Source organism: Falco cherrug, chromosome 2, assembly GCF_023634085.1.
Source record: "Falco cherrug isolate bFalChe1 chromosome 2, bFalChe1.pri, whole genome shotgun sequence".
NCBI lineage: Eukaryota > Metazoa > Chordata > Aves > Falconiformes > Falconidae > Falco > Falco cherrug.
The window spans coordinates 100,973,906-101,001,093 of record NC_073698.1 but is presented as its reverse complement, the minus strand read 5'-3'; the positions used below and the strand labels follow the sequence as shown (position 1 = coordinate 101,001,093).

The 27,188-nt window shown below is 46.1% G+C and overlaps 1 protein-coding gene across 11 annotated transcripts in view; it reads right to left on the bottom strand.

The window, feature by feature from the left end:
- TIAM1 (TIAM Rac1 associated GEF 1) overlaps positions 1–27,188 on the bottom strand; it is a 195,190-nt gene that overhangs the window by 73,303 nt on the left and 94,699 nt on the right. For 6 of the 11 annotated variants that reach the window (XR_008730828.1, XM_055701606.1, XM_055701600.1 and 3 more), the window contains one exon: positions 11,260–12,239. Coding sequence is in view for 10 of the 11 variants with exons in the window: in XM_055701600.1 (XP_055557575.1) it covers positions 11,260–12,239 (980 nt within the window). In the remaining variant the exon portion in view is untranslated. Of the gene's footprint in view, positions 1–11,259; positions 12,240–17,547; positions 17,727–22,532; positions 22,707–27,188 lie in introns of all 11 variants that reach the window. The other 5 variants (XM_055701603.1, XM_055701605.1, XM_055701607.1 and 2 more) reach the window with 2 other exon arrangements.

The following is a 27,188-nucleotide window of genomic DNA, read 5'->3' as shown; positions in this document are numbered from 1 at the left end:
GTTTTGTATTTTCAGGCTGGCAAACAGCTGTCTCCACACAAAGGAATATTTTTTGCCCCGAGAGACCATCCCAGGAACCAAACGCAAGATTGGAACTAAAATCTGTGCCGCCCTGCTTAGCCTTCCCACTGGTGTTTACCTAGCTTCAGGCCTGGGAGGACAAGAGGGCAAAGCAAGAGGGAGGTGGAAATCATTAAATTGGTCACACCAAGGAGAAAGCGTGTAGTAAAGAAAAGAAAGCATACTTCCTCCAAGAAGTCGTGGGAATAGCAGCTCTTGGCATTTTGCAGACACAATAGGTCTTAGACCATAGGGACAACAAGTCGAATAAACAGGGGGCTTTGTCGCTTTGATTGAAGATTTGCTCTGTGGAAAGCAGGGAGAAATTCACATAAAGACGACTGGCTGAAGAAGGGAACTAAACAGGCTCTAGCAACTGTGCTGCACGCTGTGCCTTGATGGGGAGGCGGTAAGCAGTAGCACAGCATCCACCAGGATCTGGGATCCCTGCCACTGCTGAAGATGACAGAGGAGCAGCACCGCTTCTTACACTGACAGTGTTACCATATCCGTTGTAAATGCCCAGGGTTTATGAAAGGACGTTCAGCAGACAGTAATGGAGGGAAAGGTGGAATGCCCGACACCAGAGAGGCATGCCACAGAATGAGAAACCGGCTGAATGATGGGCTGAATGGTGCCCTTGCTGCCAACAGGAACACAGTGAGGCCCTGCAAGCAGGCCACGTGCCTGTTACAACAGCCCTAATGGCATTGGAGTGTAATGAAGTGGAACTATCGCTGCCCCACCAAATGCAGACCACAATTTAACTGATGAACCAATTGGGTAAAATATTAGTGAAAGTATTAGCAACCTATTTAGCTATATGTTTTTTCCTCACACGAACACTGGGTTTCATGCAAAGCAAGACAGCAGGGAATAAAACTGTAATGCAGGCTACATTAAGCTAATGCAGTTCGTGCTGTAGCTTTTGCATACTCACATGATACTCATACTTCTATGTGTCTACTGCAGCCACATTTGTTAAAAAAATCTTTCTAGATTTAGAAGATACACAGAAAAAACCTTCTGCCTTAGAAAAAAATGTTTACCTCCAGCTAGCAAAAATCAGGCAAAAAGTTTTGGGGCAGGTTCCAAGTGTCTACAAACAGAAGTGTCCCCTTGTTGAACATGTTTGGTACTGGCCTCCGCTAGCAAGAGACCACTGGATCGGATAAGCCTGACCCAGCTCTCCAGCTCACGACTGGACACATTCAGAGCGCTTGCAATAACGATGCACTTACCAAACTTCCCACCAGCAGCCCAGTTACAGGCACTATTAAAATGGCTTCGTGAATCACTTTCTCGTGCTTGACTGGCAGCAGTGATTCATGGGCACTTCAGGCACATGGGACTGATTTAGTAGGAAAACTCTTACTTCCCTAACATAAACAGTTCCTTATGTGGTTAATACTTCTTTCTAAATTAACCATTAGATTTAAAATTACTTGTTAGGCTTTTAACTGAGTAGGTTTTTTTCTCAGAAGGGGGTCCCTCCAAGAGAACACATATCCTCTGTTCCCCATCCTTTTTAGCAACAGAGCAATAAGGTATTCACATTCAGCAACAGCCTGAAATTGCACATAACCTGTCTGGTTGCTAGTTAGAGAAGCACCACAGAATACATTTAAAATAGATGGGTACGCAGCCTGATGGTTTGCATGCTTTTATGTGCCTGGTGTCTCTTTGAAGCTCCTGCGTAGAAAAAGATTGGCCTGATAAGTGGTTTTCCTTTCTTTTCAGCACTGACTCTACCATCATGGATGGTGAAGGTAGTCTGTTAAGGTACTAGTTGCTTCAAATCAAAATGAAACCCTTTCTCCAGAGTAACTTGAGCACCTGGTAATGAATGCATTAGAAGATTTATCTGTCTTGAAAAGAGTCAAAATATTCCAATAAGCAAAGATAAATCATAAACTGCAAGTGAAACCCAACTGGGAGAAATGGTTTTAAAGCTGCAATGGAGAAAACAAAAGCAACTCCATAGCTCATTCCGTCTGGAAGGAATACAGTTTTGAAGACTGTTACAAATGTACAGAATTGTGTCCATGTAACTCACTGCAAAGTCAGAGGGATTATAATAATGACATGAAGGAGATCTGCTGCCACAGCAACAAACAAAACCCCCTCAACCAGATGCTAAATATGAATGAAGGTTTTGAAGATATCTACAGACCCGTGTACAACAGCACAGTAGCAAATGAGAACTAGCCCGGACGCACCAGACTGGCAACAGGCTTTGGAGAACCAAATTTTCAGCCACAAACCAACATGGGCCAACTGCAGTTCTCTGTTGGATTGGTTGGGTCTTGTTTACACCTCCTAGGAGCGCTCCCAAGTCGAGTGAGTTATAAGCCAACTGCAATTTGTATGTGGATACCATACTGAGATGCTGGGTTTGTGACCTTTGGGAATTCAAAGCGATCAGATACTGATATGTACAAGCAGCTTTGGCTTCCACTTCTGTGCACTAACTGCACTGGTGCAACAGTTCTTCAGATATCTGAAAGAATCCAAATTAGAAAACAGCAACAAACCCTTATATGTGTTATTAAAGCTGCTCAGAGTAGTTTAATAAGCAAGCAAGTTTTGGCCATGGTTCTCTGAAATCAAATTTACTTCTGACAAAAAAGGTACTAGCCCAGACCTCTAGGTATTCCTCCTAGCAGTAAGCTTCACTCTTATTACAAAAGGATGAATCAGTCACAGGTTTCTGGGCAATAATCCCTGGGAAAAGTCTTCAGGCATGGATTTCAATGGGGTTTGGTTCCAAGATTCCTTTGTGAACTTGTCCTGGTGAATGCTGTAGAGTGTAATTTGGCACCTTGGAAAGACAGCAAGGTGTCGGATGCTAGGCACCCAGAAGATACTCGAATATGGAAAGGAGATGCACATCCACTTAGCTCCTGCAGGACAGGCAGGCAGCAAACACCAACGTATCAAGCATCCATCAATCCCATTTCCTTTGCAGGCAACTCTGAGTGATAAATGTGGCTGTTACCTCAGTATTACACTTGGCTCCTTTGCTCCATGTCAAGCCGTCACATTAGCTTAGGGACTCTAACATGGGGGTTGGGAACACTTTCGGTTCACTGACTCCCCAGACATTTTCCAGCTAATAGGTGGGTCCCACCAGAAAGATCATCTCTGTAGACCACCATGCTTCCCCAAGGAGCCTGGGTTTGTTTCTTACCTGACTTAGCTGCCTTAAAGGCAGATTATGGAACCAGAGGGACTCCTGCAGCAGTCAGAAAAGTACAACCCTAGAGGCTTGTCAGCTGTGAGATAGAAAATGTGGAAAATGAAACTGTCTCCCATAAAGCTGCAGGGAAATACATGGGACAGCTTTACGCTCCTCTCCAAGGTACTGTGTGGAGATCTTCACTGACTCAGGACAGTTGTGGCATCAGTTTATGACCTGTCCATGTTCGGAAAGTTAGGTTTGCATCCCTAAGAGCTAAAGTATTGGGTAAAGGGAAGGGGAAGGATGTTTTGATTTTGCTTTTTAATAACAGGAGAGAAATCCAAGCCTGCGAGAGAGCACACAAAGAACAGGGCCTTCAGCGGGAAACAGCGGGAAGCACTGCCATGGGACCTGAGCATACCGGCTCTTCCCTGGCTTTAGCACTGACTTTTAAAGGGTGCTAAAGTATAAAATACCATGCATGATAATCAACCCATAATCCAGTAAAGCCTCTTGCAGTGTGGTCCCTACACGCAGCTTCTGACACCTGCGCAGATCTGGGTTGGACGCCTGCTTTCCATCCCCACCAGTGGGAGGAAGTCTCAGTTCTTCAGTGCTGCAGCGTTTAATCCCTCTGCTCCCAAACGATATGCTGAGGACCCCCCAAAACTTACCTTGCTTTCATCCCAGTGGACCACCCGGCTGAAGAAAGTTTCTAGTGGGATTGAGCTAACCATAAACTAACGCAAGCAGCCTAACTGTGCTTGAATTAAACAAATGGCAACATGCCTAACCAAAATCCTCGAAGTAAAACACAGGGTTAGGTTACTTTATGTTCGCTCATGCCAAGAAGAGGCAATTCTTCCTGAGAAATGTAATAGAGGGGGCAGAAGTGGGGAAGACGGAAAGCTGCTAGAACAGCAGCTTGAAATCAAAATTCAACATCTGGGGAGGTATTCACCTGAACAATCAGCTAACTTAAGGAAGCAGGGAAATGTCTGCTGTCTGGGATGAGGACTAGTCACAGGATCACATGCTGAACCTCTCTGAAAAGAAAACGTTTGAATAGAGCACTTAATTGGAAAGGATCACTACTGCAAATTGCATCCATCTAAGTAAGCACAGCCCAGCAAACAAGCAGCTGGGGCAACCTGTCTGTGATTTTTAAGTGAAAAGCACTTGAAACCAAAAACACACAGTGTATGTAGCTTTACAGGGAATACAATTATTGCCAATGGTACAAGCACTTCAAATGTATAAACGACAAAGTCCTACTGTTTAAGAAAAACATGCCTGAATAGAGCTAGATCAGATATCAGGACTGCTGATTTGCTTTCCATTGGCTTCAGACCAAGAGCAAAGGAAGAAAAACAAATTAAGATCTTCAAAAGAGTATCAAAATATTTGCTAGCAAAGACCAAAACACGTATTTTCACATGCTCCTTTCCCTGACAATATTAGGGCACAGTTCTGTGCTCTGAAGAGAGTGACTGCTATTTGCTTTAAAATATCCTGAAGAGCCAATATCTGATCTGATCTCATCCATCTAGGAAGGGCAGCCTGGTGACAGAGCAGGGAAGAACTCTGAGTGTGGGTCCCTCTGTTCAAACTTTCCTCCAGGCTCACACTGAATCTGCTTCCAGTTAGCCAGGCTATAAACAGCTTATTTGGTTTAGGCATTAAATGGGTCTGGTCATACAGACCCACTGAGAGCTGCCACGCTGGCAGCCAGCAGGACCCAAGATGTGGATTCCCAAACAGTTTACACTGGTGCAAGCTTGGGCTGCCACCAAAACGAGTGGTTACCCCTTCCCCCCCAGCTCATTTCCACCTCTTCCTTTAACTTTGTGCCCTGTGGCGAGCAGCTGTAAACAGAGATGTTTGGTTTTAATAGACTTGTTTGCCTGGAGGCTCAGCAAAGTGACCAGCTGACCAGTGCTCTTTGGGGGGATTCAGCTGCCAGAGTCACCCAAGCCAAACCCTCCGACTCGAGGATCTCCAGCTTTTGGAGGTTTGGAGCACAGTTCAGGCTGTATCCGAGACCCTGGCAACAGCCTCTGTCTGAAAGGCACTACAGGACTATGTGAACAGGGGCTCCAATCAGCGAGGTGCACACCAGTAACAACGCACTTGTAGGCACTTACTAAACTGTATGTCATTAATTATAATTTAATGATACACGACTTTGTATTTCTTTCCTTGATTCCATCTGGACTCAAACGACTAAGATTAAAGGTCTAGGTCGATCTGGTTAAGAATCATACTTGGGTTGAAAATAGCTGTGTTTTCCAGACTACAGACAGAGATGTACAGAATTACTTTTAACAGGAGCAGAGCTTTAGCTGCTGAAGATGCTCTGCCTGGAAAAACAATGACTGAGGAGGGCTACAAGAGCAGGCTCTAAGGTCACAAGCGTTATGCAGAGAGTGAACAGGATGCAGTGGAAGCCAGAAGCAGAAAATTATTTCAGAAAAGAGAATCCATGGGGGACAGGTCAACCCAATAGTCTTGGATGCATTCCTCACTCAGGAAGACTCAAATCGCTAAACTTCTCGGATGGCAAGAATGCCCTAAAGGAAAGTTCACCATGTACTCTCCCAGTTTCTTTCTTTTTCTCTTTTCCTCAGCACCTGGTATTTGGGGAACAAGGTACTGGACTATATGGTGCTCTCATGTGACTAATTCGGTGAGGTCCTTTTACATTTGAGGTTATATCCTCTATGCCACAAAACCATTTACGACAAAGTTTTACACAACTTAAAAACAAGTATCGGCTCTCTGGAGTTTAGCCATCCTACAGAGCATAATGAAACACTATAACCTGTTATAAAATTCCCTGAGATGGTAAAAAAATAATATCAACCAGAAAGATATTCTAATTTTAGACTGGTTTCTCTGTACGTCCTGATCTAATTCCCACAAAAAAAAAACCTGGTTTCATCTCCTGCATATTCTGCAAGATTTTTTTAATAGGGTTTTATTATTTTTTTTTAAGGCTAGAGATCCCGAATTCCTCCAGGCTACCTACAGAGGCCTAAAAATAGTAACAAACTTGAAAATTGGACAAAAGGGGATTTAACACGCCAAGGACATAGTCTGTGGCTGGTGCTGAAGGAGGTGCGGTTTCCAAGCCAGGCAGGAAGCTTGTTCACTCAGTTTCACAACAAACACTGGACTGGACATGGCAAAACCCCTTTGCTTTCCCTGCAGAGTTGAGGGACATCTTCCTGCTACTCCTTCTCGAAAGTTATGTAAAAAACCTGGACGGCACTACTGTAACACTAACACAGGCACTGAGCTTTCCCAAGGAAATCACAAACTGTGCTACAAAGCTCAGAGAGGAACAAGCCACCCTCCTCGTATGTCAGCGCTTGACCATGCAGAAATGCTTTGGCCACCATGTCTCCTTGCATTTTAATGCACACAGGAGTCACACCGTGCTCTAAATACTGCTTGTCAAACACCACCGCTCCCCTACAGAAGACAGTGCATGCATAGCTTCACACCTACTAGGAACTAATCCTAACATTTTTTCCCCACAAAACAAATACCAGCACTGGAAGGCCATGGAGGTCTCTGGCTTCAATGGCCACTGCCATCACCACCGCGACCATCACAAAATCTAGAGGGGGAGGAGCGGGATCTGTAGAGCTAGAGCCAGCATCAGGTAGGGCTGGCTCAGGGCCATCTGCAGCAGGCACCCATAAACAGACACACTGCTGGCACCATGGCTTGGCAAGCAGATTTTGCCTCGTGACCAGAACATCTTCTGTACATGCAGGACATCTTCACCCAACTGCCCTCATAATGGAGTTTGAAATGTCAAAAGAGGCTCATGCCCTACGCAAGGCTGTATCCACCCCCATTTGATGGTCTAAAGAAAAAAGCAGCCAGAAATTATCCACAATGGGGAACATGGAATAAGGAAGTGGCAAGATGGGCTTGGTAGTGGCACAAAACTGTATCTCGAAGTTTCCGTTCCCCAGTTCCCCTCCTGAATCTTCAGTTAGGGTTTGTAACAGCTGGTGAGCATGTGGTTACAATTGTCTCTGAACATCCACCAGGAGAAGGAGAAGAAGGAGGAGGAGGGGGGAGTCACCCGCAGGCAGATGTTTAGCTGCAAGCAGGGCACAACAGGGCCGTTTCATCAAGTGTGGATCCCAGCAGGCAGGTTGTAGGATCCTGGGGACCTCACAACCCACAGTCAGAACAAGATGTATCCAACCAGAGCTTGTCTCCCTTAAGCAAAAATGGGTGAAAATGTCAGCCAATTAAGCTTTTTCCACCTACATCACACCAGCTCCAAAAGCCAAACATGATCCCAGCAGAACTCTCCAGGAAGCCTCGCTTCAGCAGATCTGAACCCCTAATGTTAAAATGTTAAAAAAACCAGAACTGCTGCGTGGGTGCCCCCAAGCCACCCTGTGAATATTAATTGCTTGAATGTAATTGTCTCTCCAGTATTAAAAAGCTCTCCTTCTCAATTAGTGGAAAGTGACTCCCACAGTTCAACTGAAGGTTTAAATTTGGAAGGGAGAGATTTTCTTTTCTTTTCTTTTTTTTTTTTTTCTTTAATGTAAACCACATACTTGTAAAGAACCCATGGATAAGGCACTACAACACAACATGTACAGCTGTAATTCTGGCACCTCCTTTCTGTGACACATTCAGGGCCATGTTTTTCCAGTAGCAGTGGTCAGCACATCACAAAAATTAAAGCTACGGACAACTTCAATAAATTCAGCCCATACAGAAAATAGGATGACACACATGCACGTCGCTGGACATGCATGTAACAGTGGCTGGATTCAGGAATCAAACACAAGGGCACAAGTCCATTGCTGTGGTCTCAGACTTACCCTGTGCTTGGTGCCTTCGGCTTCCAGGGACCTCTTTAGGAACTAGACTAGTCAAAAGATACCTACAAGTGACCATCAAGACCTTCCAGCACTACTAGCACCAGGGCAGGTGTGACTGAAAAAAACATGCAAATACCCCAGCTAAGAGTTTCCAAAAACTAGCAAATACAAACCCAAATTCTTGTGAGGATGGGTGACAGTGATCTGGGCAGAAACCTCCCTTCCGGCTGTGAGGCTCAGTTAGGTGACTTTGAACAAGGGGGTTACCTCTGCACTGCTAAATAACACAGGGGCGATGACAGGTCACTGGCCTGAAGGCCAACTGTGTCCGACGCCATATTACACTTGGCCCTGGGTCACCTTTGTGTGGTGGCCCTGTGACCCTAAGACATAACTATTATTTTGTGGGATCAGGACGGGGGGAGGCAGTCCAAAAGGCTGGAAAAAATATGAAAGCTCTGCTTCAGTCCATTACATTGTTTTTGCAGCGTGAAATGTTTTCCAGCATGAGGACACACACGGCAGGCTCTGGGACAACACTCAAAGTGGTCATCAACAGTGTGAAGCCCACTGAGAAAGTGCTGGAAGACTGGGAAGGGCAGAGGGAAATCAAATGCCCCAAACCAAGCCCAGGTACTGACTGGCACAGACCAACGCAGTGCCAAGGAGCACATTAACAGCAAAGCAGTAAGGCCATCGGCTCTACCTCTCAGCTCCCACCACCTCAAGTAAGGGTAACCATCAGGCTCTACTTCACGGGTGTCGAGTAAAGACGAGCAAAGTGTTGAGAGACTGTCGGACTGGGGACCTGGTACAGAGACAGGTTGGTAGCTTCCCTCCTCTCACCCCTAAGCCACCTAATCGGGTTCACCAAGGAACTAGTCCTTGTACTTTGTGTGCAAATTTGGACCTCCTTTTCGCTCTATCAAACATGTAATGAGAGTCATTTCCCTACGCTTGCTAAGGGTAAGCTTGGGCTAACATGACTTCATTGCTGACAAGTATCTCATACTTACTGTATGCTGCTAGGATTAAAGACTTGGAAGGAATTTTGACCTTTCCAAAGCTTTAATTTTGTTGAATTCATACCTGGTAATAATCACTGCTGAGACTCCTTATAGCCACTGTCTCCAAGCTCAGGAGATACATCTAGTGAAACCAGCCCCACAAAGTGATTTCCCTGGGTATGGCTGTGGCGTCACAAAATGCTACTTGAATTCGTGACTTTCACTAAATGGCTCAGAGGAATCTTCTTAATGCCAAGATAGGCACCAAGAAGAAAAACAAATGCTTTGCTGTTCACCAGCGACACTGTTTTTCTTAAATACACTTGAAAGAGGGCTGGAGGCAGCAGTTGCACCTAACAATCTCCATGAAAGCCGTTAACGTTCAAGGCTGCCAAATAACATCCTTTTTTTTTTTGTTTGCTGTTGTTATCCTCTTGCTTTTTATCCTGTACTGCCTTGATGGAGGACCAAAAGGTTCTTGCGTTCACACTGTAAAAATGCCTCTGAAAATAAAGAGCTGATTCTGAAGTACAAAGCTGCTGTTGTGGGACACTGCAGCATCTGTTTTAGCATGCCACTTTTATATTTAGAAGCAGCGTATCTCCACAGATCAAGCACAGCCGGCAAATCACTCAGCAACTCCTTCCCACCACCTCTCACAAGTCAGTGCCAGCCGACAGGGGGGCACACGCTCCTCTCACCCTCCACACCTCCGCAGCCCTGCACCTCCTCTGCGGCACGCTGCAACCTGCCTGACTCACGCTGCCCAGCCTGGTATCTCTAACGCTGGTGTCCTGCCAACAGCTCAGCTCAGCAGCAGGACATGAGCCCGACGGCCTCCGACCTTGATGCAACGTGCTGCTTTTTTCTTTTTCTGGGTCACACAGCGCAGTGGGTACACTCTGCATGGCATATGTAAGAAAACCCATGCGATAAAATCGGGGGAGCTGCTGAAGCACGCAAACTGGTGCACAGCTCTGACCATCGCACTGTTCTGTCCGTGTCCCCCGGCCATGTTTCTGAGCCAGCACCCACAGCTAGAAAACAGTGCAGTAAAAAGCACCACAGCTAGCCTCTTCCATTAGGCAACTGGACCACTGCTCTGAGAAGGTCCAGCAGGCCAGCCAAAGGAACTTAAAATGAGCACAACACGCCTGCAATGTGTGTGCAGCACGAGGCTCGTGAAGGTGTGTAGGATTTGTAGCTTCTTTTCCCTCCTCTCTAAGAATAATCTGCCACTTAAATGTAAGCAGAATTGCTGTTTGCAGCACAAGGCGGTGCTGTGTAACTCGATCTTGGCACCGCCAAGAAAAGCAGGGCAGAACATAATAAAGATGCAACAGCAGCCGTCAAAGCAAAGGTCACAGGACTGGTGTTTCAAGCGCAGGAGGGGCACCAGCTAGAAAAGCTCATCTTGGCTCTGTGCTGTCTATTAAAAGGATGAGGGGTGAAGGGTATGATGCCCTCCCTGGCTAGGAGAAGCAGCATCTTCCCCATACATCTTCACCCCCATGGTTTTCCAGTTTACGGCAGGTGAGCACCTCAGCTTGCAGGACCAGCAGTCTCCTGTGAGGGGACAGCACTGTTTCTGGGTGGCGTTTTGCACAGATGTGGACATCAGCTAATTAGAAGAGTGAAATTTCAGCCCAGTGAGTGTTCACAGCAGAGGGGAGGGGAAACACTCATTTCTTCTTTGCCTCCAGCAACGAAAGCAAGCCAAGGAGTGCTTGCATGGGTGCAAGCAGCGGAGGGTGACAGGGCAGGGAGGGCAGAGAGGGCAGACACAACCAATGTGTGCGAGCTCCCAAGTGGAGTGATTGGTTTTGGCAGCTCCCCTGGAAAAAAAAGCACTGTCAGCACGGCAAAACACGCAGGAAAATCTTTAGCTGGCAAAAGCAGTTTTATCTTTTCCAGAGGCAGTGAAGAATGGAATGGAAAAGGCCCAGAGCTGCAGATAAGGAAGGGAGCAGTGATGGGATCAAGCCAGCTCTGGAGACTGGTTAGTTCAGCTCTCTCCTGCATACAGCACTCTTCTTGGAAAGTGGGTGTTGAAGGAAAACAGAGCCTGGAAGAACCTGGAATATTTTTATCTACTGACACAGCTTAGCAAATGCCACATGCTTCCGTTTTACACAGAAGGAAAGTGCCTTACCTGAGTAGTTTTCGCCCTTCTGCCTTGCATGCTGTTACTATGGCTAATTTGTGGGTTGGTGGCCCCTTCGGAAAGGCAGTGGGATTTCCTACAGGGCAGCGTGTTGTAATTACTGTAGGAAGGTGCATCCTCAGTGGTAACTGATACCATCTTATGGCTGCCAATATCTGGGATGTCAGACACTAAATTCCGGCAGTACCCTCCAAAGGCATTTCGCGGGCCTCCATTGACAGTGGCATTCGTGGTTTTGGGGGAATACAAGTCGCTCATGGAGTTGGCACGCTGGCAGGCAACCAGCGGCTGGGGGCTACCACTGGCCTCCGTCCCCAGGGTGGCCTCAGCGTCCTTCTCCTCGGCCAAGCCCAGGATTTCCTCGTTGCTCGTTAAATGCTCCTGGCTGAGGTCGGAAAGTGAAAATTCCAGGCTGTCCTCACGCCAGATGTCGGCTGATTTCGAGCGCTTCTTCTTGAAGCTGGCCGTCTCCATGAAGTTTGTCCCGTTGGCCGCGTATCGATGTGACCTGCCGTCACCCTCTGCCAGGAAGGGCGGCTCGTCCCCATAGAGCCGGCTCTCCTCCGAGTCAGGCATGCTCTGGACGGAGGCGGCGGTGAGGACAGTGCTGCTGTCCACACTGGGGGTGACGGAGGAGTCGGTGTGATAGGAAACGGGCCGCAGGCCCATGTCCACACGGTCCACCCAGATGGGGCTTCCAAAGTCCTCTAGGTTGGCCTCCTGGGCGAAGGGCTCCAGGCCATTCTCCGCCAAGGACTGGGGGATGCTGGGGGTGCTGCTGGAGCGGGTGCTCACTTCTGAGTTACGGTGGATGATTTTTCCAGAAGAAGCATGCCGTGTCCGGCGAGAGGCTTTATTGGAGAGGCGAAGCGAGCGGGAAGTGTGCTTGCGGCCCAGGCTGGTGTGCTTGTCTCCATAGAAGGCATGCTCCACACTCTGGCTCTCCGCGTTTCCCATGGTGTCACGGTCTGCAAGGGGAGAGAGTGGGGACTGTTAAAGGCAGCAATCAAACATGCAGGCAAGAAGACACATGGACTCCCCAGTGTACCCAAAAGGGCTTTTTTTTTTTTCTTTTCTTAATGAACCTGTCCAGAAACCTACACCACAGCTTCCACCGGGTCTCACAGGACATGCTGTAACAGCAGCAACTAATCCCACAGAATTCATTAAGTGAGCCAATGACCATACCAGCAAACTTACAAATACAGCTCAGTTAAAGCAGTATGTAGGAAAAAGCCAGACAATAGCTGTGTAAACGAAGAGTGTAGAAGAGGGAAGGATTGCACCTCGATGCTTGGTGTGAATGAAGCCAGTTCACCACCGAAATGCACTGGCAGTCTGTGCGCTGCAGACGTTTGCTTGACTCTTAGCATTAGCTTCATAGTTCCAGCCAACACCACAAACTCAAAAAATCAGCAGCTATTGTTGATCTGCATGTAACAAGATGCCAAAAAGTAGATGGATATATACCTTTATCTGAGATTGCACTTTTTTTTTTTTGCTAGGAACTGCGAGTTCAAGCACCAAATAGCAAAGTACAAATTCAACTGTTCGGCAGCAGGCTAATGACAGGTTTGATTTCTGGAACAAAAAAGCAGTGCAACATTAAGCAGGTACAGAGAGCCCCACGCAAGAAAGCTGTATTATGAAAAATCAATTAGCATGAGTGACTCAGACTATACAAAAATAACCTTTCCTTCCTACTCACTGTGAAGCAGATAGCTAGATCTAAGCGCTTTGATCTAGCAAAGGGAAAACCGAGCTGGAACGTGGGGACTGGGTTTCTGTCTCCATCTCCATACCTAGCCTCCTGCATTATTCAGCTGTGCATGCCCCACCATGAAAAAGGTTTCCCATCCAGAAGGTGGGAGTGATGACCTGGATTCAGCCTTGGAAAACACTCTGAGATCTGTGATTTCACTCAACAAATGTCAGAAATATTTTATCAGTAGTATTGGCCAAAGAGCAAGAAGACAAAGGAGAAAAGTAAATGTTAAAGAACATGGTGATTCAAAAGTAAATAGGAGATCCTGAATTACACACAAGACAATTATATATAGATAAATAGTTCATAAATATTGAACAGAAATTCCAAGAAAAAACTTCCTTGTTCTGAGGTATTTCTATTAGTCTTGGCTGAAAAAAAAAGCTGCCCTGACAGTAAAATAATCTGGAGTTTTTAATTTCTTGGGGCAACTTCCTCTCATTTGACGGGATGCGCCAATGGGTATTGAGCCAGATGTTGGCAGAATTGATGTGACCATGTATTCTCCCTCGCTATCTAAACACACACTATCGCTCCTGTGCAGAACTGAATTAGCCCTACATAAATTACATAGAAAGCAAGGAACTGATTGTGCTAAACACAGGCACAGAGCTTCTGCTGTAGGCTGCCCTGGGCACGTAGGGTAGAACTGAACTTCTGCAGTGATACTTCCGACCACAATCAGAGGACTGCATTTGCTACTCTTCTACCCAGCTAAGTAGGTTGTGTCTGAGGCTAAAATTCTGTTCAGTGCTGGAGCAACAGGCACCTCCATAAATATCTGGACATTTCTGCATCTAAAATAAATATAATCGCATGTGAAGTAAACTATACCAGGAAATACCCTGCATCTACTGAAATCAACAGCAGAACTCCAATTGACTGTCATGAGACTTGGTTATCATGCATTGTTTAGAAACATAAATGCACAGAAGAGACGGAAGTTTTAATAAAATTTAAAAAAAGACAGCATTATAAATGCCTAGACAGGGTTTATTATTCCTTAAAAGCTACAGCTCTTTGATACAGACTGAACTGAAAAACAAATGTCAGCTACCTTTTGCATCTAAAACATTTTAAAACACAAAATGTGCACTTTGTCTTCCACACCACTGTGTAAAACCAGACCTCAACGCTGCTCATCTTGCAAAAGAAATCCTCTCAGGGTAATGCTTTTTGCTGCTTTGATTCTGAGTTTCTTGCTAACCACACCTGCATTCGACAGCATTTCCACATCTGCAAAGCCCATCAGAGCATGCAGCCATTCGTCCCCAGCCTCCAGTCATGCAGCCATCACTTCAGTACCTATCTAAGGAGAAAGAACAGTTTTAAAAGTCCTCTTGAAACCCTGAATGATGGAAGAGTTCTTTACCTTCAGGAAATGCTACTGAAGGGCAGAAACATCCCCAACACACCACAGAGCGAGGCACACTTGGTGATGAAAACGCTGGGCAGTGCAGCTACAGAAAGCATCCCCGTGCCACCACCTCGACGTAGGCTCCATGCACATCGGGCAAAAGTTCACTCAGCCAAAAAGTAACAGAAGCACAAACGACTTGGCAAGGAAAGGAGCCGCAGCTCAGGCTGCATCCCGTAAGGAAATAACGCTGCTGCGAACACTCTCAGGGGAGGAGGGAAGTCTTTTCTCAGAAATGTTTACTGAGTGATTTCACACAATGAGAAGTATCTGCTAGATACTGGCAAGAAGTGTCAGACTTCAAAGTAAAGATCTGTCCCTTTTTAATTCCATGGATTGGCTCTTTAGGTGAGGACACATTTGCAAATCCAGCAGACGACTATCTATCCTGCATTAGCCCATACCTCACTCCTGCACCCAGCAAGAGGCCTCACCCTAATTCCACTGATTTCCCCAGCAACAGGTTGCAGCCCGGGTGGGTGCAAGAGGGCTGCAAGCAGACAAGGTGCAGCTAATCCAGCCAGAGCAACGCGAGACAGTGACATCCCCGTGGTCCGCCACCATCCCCAGGCAGAGGCCATCTCCCCTGGGAGATGCAGGACACAACGGGCTGAGCCCGCCTCAGGTGGAGACAGTCAACCCCACTGGGTCAAGCTGAGGGTGACCATTTGTGGGGTGCCCGAGACCAACGGCTTCCCCTGGAAGGGACCCCCATCCCACCTTCTCACCCCCATTTTCGCCTCCCTTCTGCTTTCCTGGCTCAGCGTTTCCACCAGTTACTCTGAACCAATTCAGGTGCTCATGCAGCTGAGTCCACTAAAGCAGCAGAAAAAAAATCCAGAAACAAACAAAAAGACTTTATTAATTAGTTTATTTTTGCTGAGACAGTGAGTTGAACTCGCACGTGCCAAAGGCAGCACAAGGGTGCCCATCTGGGGACACAGCAGGGCGAGGACAGGGCAGCATGGCTGGAGGGCAATGTGGGAGCCAGGGAAGAGGGGACAGTGAGTGGCACCTCCCTCGTTTTGGGGCAGCAGTGAGCTGTTAGGTCAGCTCAGGCAGACGTGGAAGGGCAGCCCTGAAGCATGTGAATTCGCACTGAAGCAGATGCCGGCATCCTCAGCTAGCAGGAGCGGGCACTGGGCAGGGAAGGGGAGCCCCAACCTCCCCCTGCCAGGGGCAGCAGCAGACACCCTGGGGCAGAAAGGTCTTACACAGCTCCAGCTAGGACTGCCAGATGCTGCTTGTCTATGGCTTAACTGAATTTAGCGCACACAATGAAAAAAATCTGTATCAAATTAAGAAAATGAGTAATGTTAATGGAAGTTGCACGCAAATGCTGTTAGAACAAAGGCTCCCCTTGTTAGCTCACCCACTGAATCCAAAGGTGACCATTAAAGACCTATCAAGGTACCACCAGGATACAACATAAATCAAGTGTGACACATCTTGATGCTTTAAACAGGTCTGTTGCACTCGACCAATGATTGCGATGTGTCAAAATCTGTTCTGAATTATTCTCCGAAGCTAACAGAGATTAGCACACACAGACCGTGCACTGCAAGCAGAACTAGTTGGACATTTTTCAGCAGAAAATGTTGATTCATCAAAACCCAAACTTTTCGTGGGAATAGACTGCTTTTGATGAAAGGCTCCTCCGCTCCGAGACAGAGAGATTTGAAAGCTGAAGCAGGGAGACAGGCATGTCTCCTGGAAAAGGTACCAGCTCAGTGACTCAGTTGCTTGCTGAAGACGCGGAAGATCAAGATTCGTATCTGCAGCCCAAGTCAGGCAAATGAGGGGTGGCACCTTGTTCCTCCACATCCTCAAGAGGCAGCCTGACCATCGAGTTACCAGCTGCTCTGGGAAAGGGCTCTCTCTCCCAGATCTGCTCCTTCCTGGTTCAGAGCAGGGAAAATGTGGAAAATTGTGGAAGTCTTCAAGGGTCCAGGGAAGTCACCTTTTAGCCAGCTTGCACAGCAAGAGACAGTACAGGGGTTTGAGTTGTTTGTTTGTTTGTTTGTTTTTTTAAACCAAAACTTAAGTTTGAAATCAACATTAGGATATCCACAGGGAGAACACGAACTGCAGGAAAACTTTGGAAAAAAGTGTTCCCTACATCAGCTACCCTAGACAAGCAGACTGACCTCTAGCTGAACTGCTGAGTTTTTGCTGGATGAGTCTTATATGAAATGGTTACACACAAAGATGATCACATTCTAGATGACCGCTGATGACAGCCCCCTCAAAAGAATATAATTTTCTCTGCAAAGTCATTTTATTTTCTCTTCCTGTACCCCAATATTAAACATTCCTTAAAATAATTACAAACCCAAAATAATCATTTCCATTAAACCTAAGGTACTAACTCTCAAACTTGCAAAAAGTGGGCCCTTAGATTCCATAAGAAAATCTGAAATGTATTAATTTTCTAACCAAATTTGAAGCACCTCACAAGACAACAGATTGCAAATTTAAAATTAGATTCCAGTGGGAGGTCCTGGTGACAAATCTGTATTTTTCTCCTGGAGTGGAGCTTGAAGGCTGTGAGAACCAGAACAATGACTAAATCCACAGCAAGCAATGAGCCTACAGAAATAAACTTCTGCTAAAATCTGCCAGCCAACAACAAAGACTTTTACTGAACTCACAAGAACCACATAGAAAAATGTACAAGACTAATAACCAAGTGTGAACATACACATTTTATTGTAATTAAAATGTGCTTTTTCAAAAGGGCAAGAGAGAGGCTGAAATTCCACAGTAAGCCTTTGAGTTTCTTCGGAAACTCCAGCAGCATATTTAATTGTTTTCAAATCAGAACCTTTTAAGCAGCCATTTCTTTTCTGTAAGCTGCTCTCGCATATGTTAAATCATGGGATGGGCTCCAAAAAGGCCCTGCAGGCTATTCAAGTAAGGAGGAGAGAGGGAGGATGGGATGTCATCAGGAGCTGCTTGATGGCCATTCAAATGCCTTTGTATTGCTAAACGGGTGTAACCATAAACCACATGCAGCTATCCATTTTTTCCCCTCCCGCGAACCATTATACAACACAGCAAAGTCCTAAAGAAAAATATATGGACACACATGTACCTTCTGAGGCAGTACTAGTATCCAGCGCAACCTTCCCCAAGAGAGCTGTGGCATTTAGAGGTATAGAATTGCAAATGATACCAAAATGAACAGTTACTGGGACTGCAGAAGCTGTCAGCACCTGCCACTCAGCGACTCCATTACTCTCGCGTCAGAGTCTATGACTATATGCCAAAAACCTGGGGAGAAAGAGGGGAGAGAAAAAAAATCAGACAAAGGGTTAGCAGGAACGGCTATACAGGAGGACGTTCTTCTGCCAGGTCCTGTTATCACTTACCTAAGAAACGCTGTGCAATACAGCATGTGAATGCTGTGCTCAAGTTTGAATGATGAAATCTGATGATGACAGAATAAATGAAAAACCCAGTCAAGCACCACCAGCCCAAACTACAGAACACGGAGAGTTCCTCTTCCCACCACCTTGTACAATAAAAATCCCCAGAGACATCAACATGCCCCTGCTGAGGTCAGTCTGTCTCAGGCAGGGCTAGAAAACCTCAGGTCCAAAACCACACCTGCGTCTGGAGATGACTATCAAGAAAGGCACCTTCCAATAAACCAGGGTTTAACTCCTGGCAGCAAGAGGGGACCCAACTGCCCAGGGAACAGGCCCAGAACTGGAAGACCTCAGAGAAGATTTCTCTGCACAGACTGTCTAATTTACAAAAAGGGTGGTTGTACAAGCAGGGATTTCATTAACATTTTTCAAGGGCGAATCAGACATGCAGGGCAGAGCATTTACATGCATTTTTGCACATGGTGAAAGGATCATCGGGTTAATTGCATTCATTTAGGCATGGATACAGAAGACCAGTCTGCACTTATTTAGACCTAAGACAAGTCATAAGAACAGCCCTCAAGTTACGCACATGCATGCACTCGTGTGGGTACCAAATCCCAGCCCTTTCTCGGCCTGACACCGCTGGCAAGCTCCCTTGCGAGTACACCAGCTCAAGGTCCAGTCCTGTGAGATACCAAGAACACAGGCTCACCTGAGAGCTGGGTATGCTGGCCAAGCCAGCTCTCAAGCCACCAACTTCCCCTTCTCCCTGCCAAACACTGGCAGTGAAACATCAGCTCAACACAGCACGCAGAGCTCTGAGTTATAAACTTTTCCAAAAGTCTCAAGGAACAAAAACCTTGGGAGAGATTATAGATGCCCTTCTTGTTATTAGAGCTGCTTGGTGGGGAAATTGTGATCCTCACTCTTGGCTGGATTCTCAAAAGAGATGAGAGTCACCGTCTCCTTTCGAAATTAAAAACATTCTCATTTTCTTTCTCCTCCTTCATGTTCCCCTCTCCAGTCCCCACCTCCCTCTCTTCCCCCAAGCTGTTGGTTGAGATCTGAAAAACAGTTCATGAATTGCTCAGGAGCTGGCAGAAATTAATAAAATGAAGCTCATTTATATTGAAATGGACTCATTACCATACCAGCTGCCAATAATTTGCAAGATGGGAATCCTGCTGACAAACAAGGTCCTACAGGCAAGAGGCTTCCCACCTGCATCCCACCACACGACAAGCAACCCTGCGATGTGCTTTCCTCACCTCCAAATCTTTTTTCAGATCTGCCTGCTGCTGCCCCAGAAAACTTGTCCAAAGGAGAAAAAAACAGATCAGGCCAAGCGTTTTACCAAATTTTCCATCCCGAAGCAGCTTTTGAGGAGTTTGTAAGTCAGAAAAATCTGCTCCCAGCTGAAACGAACTCTGGTCACTTCTGTGAGAAACAATCTATGCCACCCGCTCCACACACTGCCTGTGCTCCTCCAACAAAAAACATACTCTTCTTGCATTCATTTTTTCAAAAGGTGGGAAGATCTAGAGTGGATGTTTACAGCTGTATACTGCATTATCCATATCCTCACCACATTCCCATACATTTGAAGAGCTGGCAATATCCTTTGCCACGAACAGATGAGACTATGCACGCACAGCTCCTCCAGAAGAGAAGGATTTATCATTACTGACGGATTCTTTCCTGAAAAGCTCTATTCCTATTAACTTTTACAACTTGTAGAGTCTTTTCCAAATGAAATCAAGTCATAGTTTTCAAGAAGAATATAAGTTTTTCATATTTCTCTTTGTCTGCCATTCATACACACTGGAACGGTCCTCGCCCCCAAGCTGCCTGGTTCATCCCAGCAGCCCAGGCTCTGCTGTAGCAGAAGTTCTGGAGGTCTGCAGTGCTGAAGCAGCCTCAGACAAGGGTTTCCCTCCAAAAAGGTCTTGCAAGAAGGGATGTCCGTGTTTCTCCATCAGGAGGAAAGGCAGAAGCAAACACGAGCACAGCTCGATGGTTTGCTTCCCAGCACAGAGCCCTTCCCCGAGCAGGATGGGTTTGCTCCTGTGGGCGCTTGCTCTGTCAGCAGAGCCTGGCCAGGAGGGAACCTGACCGCACATTCAGACCACCGGTAACTCACCAGTAACTGCTCTCGGGGTAGATGGACAGTTACAAACATTCACACGTGGAACAGTTCATGTCATTAAAAAAGAAACATCAAATGAGGATTTTCGAACTTCTACACTCAAGACAAAATATTCACTCCTAGAGCTGACTCCTGCAAACATGTGTGCATACACACATACATATATATCTGTGATGCATGTATGCATGCATGTATGCCAATGTCTACATATGTCAATGCAACTCCTCTTGTTCTTTGAAAGTCTGGAAGTAGCACAGCTGTATTTATTTCATAGCCACAAAAGAGTGCCTAGAAAAATCAGGCCAAGGAGTTCCCACAGGGCTAATCACACAGCAACTTAAGTCAATCCAAACTGAGGAAGCTCACAGCAAACCACCACAAATGGATTAAATGAATGCATAGTATGGAAGAAAAATATATTAAAGGAGCACCTTGTTATTCACATCTGCTACCTGTGATTCTAGGTACAGCAAAGAGAGGTTTGACTTTCACAAGCTGGGAGTAGTTTGCAATGCCAAGAGATTAGGAAAGCAAAACAGCACACCTGTTCTCTTTTTGCTTGCTGTCACCTGACATGAACATTAATGAACAAAAACATACAGAAACTGTCGTTTTCTTAAAACCTCCTTTTCAAAGCAGAACCCTTCCTTTCCAGCAAGGAAAAATTAGTATGCAAGTATATCCCCTTGTCCAGGGAACATGAAAAGTTGGATAGAAGGATGACAGCTCTATTTTAATTCTATTTTTACTTTTTGATATTAGGATGCATCATTTTTGTCAGATTCCAAATGCAACTGCAGATGCGAGATCAGTTGGTCATTCAGTAAATCCTCATTTTGAGAAGGCTTGGAGAAGCTCTCGGTAATTCTACCATAAACCATCAGGATGTATACACATAGACAGAAAGCAGCAGTCATTTCGTACAGAAACTATTTAATATTAATCAGTGGCTCTGGGCTGTATTCCCCACCCACAGTCCCAGTTCCATGCCATTGTAACTCCAGTGTTCGATCCTGTCTCCTGAGATGGAGAATCAGGCCCTTTATTTGTAACTGGAGGCCACATTTTGTTAGCCTGTATTACCTCTAGTTAACATGAATTGCTGCCAAAATCAATCTATCAAATCATCCACCCCGAGAAGAAGGTAAATGCTCTAGTATGCTCCAGGGTCCTGGTGTGCTGACAACTCTGGCTCTTCCCGTCCCATGCCCCTGGGGCACCCTCCACAAAATGAAACACTGCAACCCACAGGAGATGGGTGGGTGGGTGGGTGGCTGGAAGGAAGGAAGGAAGGGAGGGAGGGAGGGAGGCTGCTCTGTACCTAGATCTCTGTCTGAGATGGCTTTCTGTGACAGGGCTGGATACAAACAAGGTTGTAGGGACCATCCAGACATCAGCAAGAATTGGTCAGCAAAGCTGCAACTGCAAAACCTCTTTGCAGCTGTCCCACTAACACGCAACCTCCGTGTCTGTCACGGTTAGGAGAACAATGCTGGGTGAGCGTTCCAGATGAAGAGGAGGGGAAAGAAAAACAAACCCACGTTCTCTTTGTGGAGAACTCATAAAGGAAAGATGTGGGAAGCCTTGTTCCTCCAGCTGTAGCACCACACCTATGAGAATTTCTAAGGGAGGAAAGAAAAGGCAAAAAGAGAGGGAGGGAGGAAGGTCCACCAGACCTAAAACTTCCATATACCTGACAGTCAGCCATCCCCAAATCCCAGCTAAAGACAACAAAACCAGAAGCACGGCACTGACAAAGCACCATGGAGCCTTGGTAATAAATTAATGGAAGATAAGAGCAGGTAGCCCAAGGGAAAGCCCCTCTTCAGGGTCTCTATATTTATACAAGGGGATGTGAATAATTGACACGGCTGTGGGTTTGTTTGGTTTTTAATCATTTTTACAAGTATCTGAATGTGTTTTTAAGTCATTCTCCTTCCCCTCCCTTTTATTTTTAATGGTGGGAAAATCCCCTTTTCTTCCCTAGGGGAAATCTGCAAGGTTTTACTCGTTTACAGAAAAGGGCAAAGCAGGGGAAGGATTCTAATTTCAGATCATCAGACACAAGTAAATCTATGGGAAGCCACAAGGGCAACTCCCTGGAGCCTGTGGGGCAGATGAACAGCAGCTTGCGCACTGCGTCCTGGGAGCAGAGGGGTTTTATAACCTGCTCCGGGGAGCTGCAGCCAGCACTAAGTCACGAGGGAGCTGCAGGGAAGAAGGAGCCCACTTGGCCTTCATGAAGGACGAGAATGAGAAAGGTAGCTACAAGGACTGCATGTGCATTTATGTGTTACTTAAAAAAGTAAAAAGAATGCCCAAAATGCAGCTGAAATAAAAATAAGGTGCGGTTTGTTTGTTTACCTTTAGGTTATACATTATTGTTATTACACTTTGCTTGAAAAGAACTTCACGGTTGTGCCAAATGAGCAGAAAACTGCTGATACACAATGAGGATGGGACGTGCCAAATGCTTTAAAAAACCCCTTTATTTAGAATTAACAAGAAACTGTTCAGACCAGGAGACAGAGCCCCAGACTGATCCATCAGAGCTCTCACCGTGCAGCTGAGGATGGGCAGCTGGAGGAGGGAGGAGGGAGAAGCGGAGTGGGACATGGCAGACTGTTCATGCACAGAAGAATCACCTTGTGCCACAGTCTCGGCGATAAAAATTGAAACTCTTGGCTTGAGTGACCAGGCAGATGCTGAGGCAGGATGTGAAGGATTAAAATGCTGTGGAAAAAAATTAAGGCCAATAATTCGGGGAGGGGGAATTGGAGAGGAAGCATTTAGTGTGTATCCTCACTTAAGCACAGAGCTGAATAACCTGATTTTCAAGCAGTGCTGAAGACCTCACACAGATCATTAAGATAGTGCCTGAGATATGAAGACAAGTATCTAATTTTAGATACCCCAACTTAAGTACCGGGGAGGGATTCCAGAGGTCTACAGAAAAACAGGTGGCAAATCAAAACTGGGCAAACGCACGATCAGAGCAGCTTTCACATTTTCGTTGCACTCACTCTGACAGAGAATGAGGTACAAAACCGTTTTAAAGTATGCTTTATAATTAGTAGAAAGGACGTAAAAGTAACAACTTCCTTCATGAGGCCACAAGGGAAGCATAATAAGGAAAAGTACTGAAACAGAGGATGTCCTTTTAAGTTTATAGCATGCCTTGCAGATGTTTTGGTACCAGTTTCTCTCCCCATGAGCTCCTACCTTTAAATCAGTACCTCACAGGATTCAGCCCTCACTGAAATTGTTTGCCAGGGCTAGTGTGCCGGGCTAGGGGGGAGACGCGCCAGCAGCAGGGCTCGATTCCTGCCCGGCAGCCTGCCTCATGTGCACCCCGGGCAAGCCAGAGATACTTCCCACAGCTCCTTTTCCTCTGTGAAGTGTGAATACAGCGCTCTCATCAGCTGCAGAAAGACCCAAGATGGCCATATCCCCGATTTAAAAGGGCACTGGGTGACTCCAAGGAGGGATGCCATGTTTAACCAGCAGAAAGCACACGTTAAACATCCCATTCTTCCTGAAAATAAGAGAGCTTATTGCCTGGTGTGTCAGCAACACCACAGTCTGGTTGCTCTGGCGGGACAGGGCCAGGCAGAGATGTTAGTGGGACAGGGCGAGGTGCAGATGCTTGGGACAGCAGTTCACCCAGGCCAAAAAATAGGACTGCCAGCCTCAGCCTGCACTGAGTGCTCCCACTGGTGCTGCCGGAGGGGACGGGAGAAACAAAAAGGAGCCCCAGGTGAAGAGGCAGCCCTGCTTCACAAAACCCAACACTGGGAATTACAACTGCTGTTTATTCAGAGCCTGGGAGGAGAGGAGAGGAAAGCGAGCATATGACCAAATGGCTGCTGTTTTCACCTAGTGTGATGGCATCAACCGCAACAGAGCAGGTTTCTCAGCCTAGCATTACCATAGTATAAGACCTTGCTGTTCCTCCAGCAGAAAAAAAAGAAAACATCCATGCAAAACTCGGCTGGTCTGCACCAGCTTGGCACTGTCGAAGTTAAATTAAGCATTCAGATTTTATCTTGCACGTCCTGACAGAACCTGATCACTCAAACGCTGTCGCAGAGATGTATCCACATTGCAGTTAGGTTTATCTGGGTCTACCGGTTTTAGTCACAACTCGCACATCACATCTCCTGACACAGCTCCTGCTGATAGCTCTTCCCCACGGCAGGAACACACAACACCAAAGGCCGCAGTCTGGGTGTTGCTTCTTTAATTAAGAGGGGGCAAAACCCATGAGGGATGGTAATCCCGGGGGAAGACACCCTCAGGGCTCAGGGGGTGAGCCCCCCACCCCCGGAACAGGCCAAGGAGCAAAGAGCCCTGCCATGGAGTGGGGAAGACAACCAATCGGCAAATGTTTTTGAGAGGAAAAGCCAAAACTACCAGAAATCAGGCTAAGGAGGCTTTGTGATGGAAAGCTGAAGCCTGTCACTGAACCAAGCCCTGAATGTGGCCTCAAAATAAAATGAATGTTATGCCTTCATTTTCAGTAAGGGCATGGGGGAGCAAGGCACGTAAATCACCACATCTGAGGTATCTGAGGAGCAAAAATCAAAGCGTTCAAAATGTGACAGTCAGCAGGAGTTTTGAATCTGCATCCCAAAGCTATGAGAAAAGCAGTGCAAGCAACCACAGGGATATGGACAAGAATTTTTAGATTAAAACCCGTGGATCAGGATCCTGCCCGAGACTGGAGAACAAGTGATCCCAGCAATGACATATCCATCTGTCTGGCCTCAATGGCATGCAAGGCTGGAGAGCACATCTGAGAGACAGAACAGGGAATGACATGGGAAGGAACGGGAAACCGAATAAAATGCAGTATGGGTTGTGGCATGTTACTCTGCTTTCTCCAGCAAAATGACCTATTTTCCAGGGGAGGAAAGGGCAGAAGATACCTTTCCAGGAAACTACTAGTTAAGATGAAGATGACAAAAACTGGCATAGGAATTATAATATGCATAAGAAACTTTGCAAAGAGGCTGTGCTGAAAGCAGAATTATCTGGCTAAAGGAACCAGGTTTTTTAATGTTTTCAATGATGACACACAAAGTAAAAAATGTACCAGTGACTTGTGCTGATGACACAAAGCTAGAAAAAGTCACAGTACAGAAAAACCTTTTGTCTTGTATTGATCCCAGAGGACAATAAACTCCCGATGTGATAAAAATGATGAAAAAGCAAATGTAATCAAAAGATGCACCAAGCAAGACTTGCCCAGGAGAAACAGGAGTCAGTGTTGCCACAGAAGACATTGACCTCATCTGGAATAACATGTGCAATCCTCGTCATCCACGGCAAAGGTTAATACAGGCCAGACTACCTTCAAGAAAAGCAAGGCAGACACAATGAAGCATTGAGCTTCACTCTGAGAGGTGAAAACAACAGGATTGTCTCATGTGGCAAAACAAGAGGCTACAAAAGGATGTGATTTATGTTCACAGGCAGAAAAGGGTAGGTTAAAAAAATCATAAATTCAAATAGTTGTATTCATAGTAATTTCATCCTAACAAAACAAGCAAGGCAAGGTTACAATAGCCTATGCCTTCCTCCCGCTCCCTCTCCCCTTCACAAATGGCCTCAAGTCAGGCAGCAGTCCCTGGTACTCGGCTCAAGCAGAGACCTGCCTAAAAGCAGCCAGCCCCCAGCATGTGCATGGAATCTCCCATGACAAGAGATGCACAGCAGGCAGGTCCCCAGCTGGCGCTGGCCCCGGGAGTTGAAGGAACAAGCCAGGGCAGTCTCTCTCTCAGACAAGTGTCAATGGACAAGGACTGAAGACTACCCAAGTTTTGCACAATTAATTCTCTTAGACAGCTTGAACTTTGCCTGTGGAATAACAAAACTGCAGTCAAATGGGAACCAAGCACGTAGCAAAGAGGCAGCTCTGTGCACCAAGCGACCCCAGTGGATCCAGCTGACTTGTTCAGATGATTACTGCCCTGGATTTCACGAACTGACCAACTTTAGTGGGATCCAGGGAGCACAGTTGCATCAAGGGAGAGAGCTCGTCCTTTCAAAAGATGTGAAACTCAAGCTGTTCCTGAGCAATATGAAAAAAGTAACATATTGATGCTTTGGACTGATCTTCTATAGTTTGGCAGCCACAGTAGTTGGCTCCAGTTCTCTGGCTTTGCAAACTATGGTCAATAAAGGTAAAATGTTGTTGCTGGCACACATAAGCTACCTGCAATTAGTGCAAAGCCAGCACTGCCAGATGACCAGCTGTGGGTCTTGTACCTTCGAGCTCCTGACATCCTACAGAGCAGAATGCCAAAAAGAGCTTCAGTTCTTCTTCAGAAAACCATTCAACAAGTGTCACCAGAGAAGGTGCAAGGAGAGGTCTTCCAAATCCTAGGTGAGAATTTTCCACCACCAGGCTCTTATTTTCTCTTAGTGCCTCAATATTTAAAGATGATACAAAAAGCATAAGCAACTAGTTACAAGACAAACTGAGGACACCTGTTCCAAGAACATCCAATAATATAGTAACTCAAGAAAGCCTCCTGTGAAGGTGCGTCCCACAGGAGAGGTGAAAAATGGAGATTTTGGGCTCATCAGACAGAGGACTTCCATCTGTATCTCCCTGGTTTTGGAGGAGTGACATCCTCTTGGGTATAGATAGGATGGAAAGCAGCACACGGCTGCATGCACATGTGCAGCGGTGAGGGTGGGGAAGCCACTCTTTTTCTTCTTCAGTAGTCTGTCTCACAATTAAGTTTTCAGTTAAGAATGCTGAGTGAATTTAAGTCAAATCTGTAGTTGTAGCGATCACTCAGAGCCTCGGATCCTGCCACGTGTCTGCCTAATCCTGCCTGGGAGCTCCAACGATGCAGTATCACTTGACTATGGCCCTCCACTGCTTATAACTGGCTCCAGAGTTTCTTAGCTGTCCCAAACTCACAAACCACATTTCAGTGAATAAGCCATTCACCAGAAAAGAAAAATTGATTGCCTAGCCTGGAGTGAAACATTACTGGAAAGTCACCCAGCAGAGCAACTTATTAGAGCCAGCTCTACAGATGCCGCCCAAGTGAAGCACAACCAGAGCGTTGCTGGAAAACTGCTTACTGTCAGCTCTGGTTCAATGCCTTTTTTATAAAAGAAGGTCACTAATAAAATGTTCTACCTTAATATTTATAAGACATGGTTTTTCTTACCTGTAGCAGTTACTGTGGGGTATAG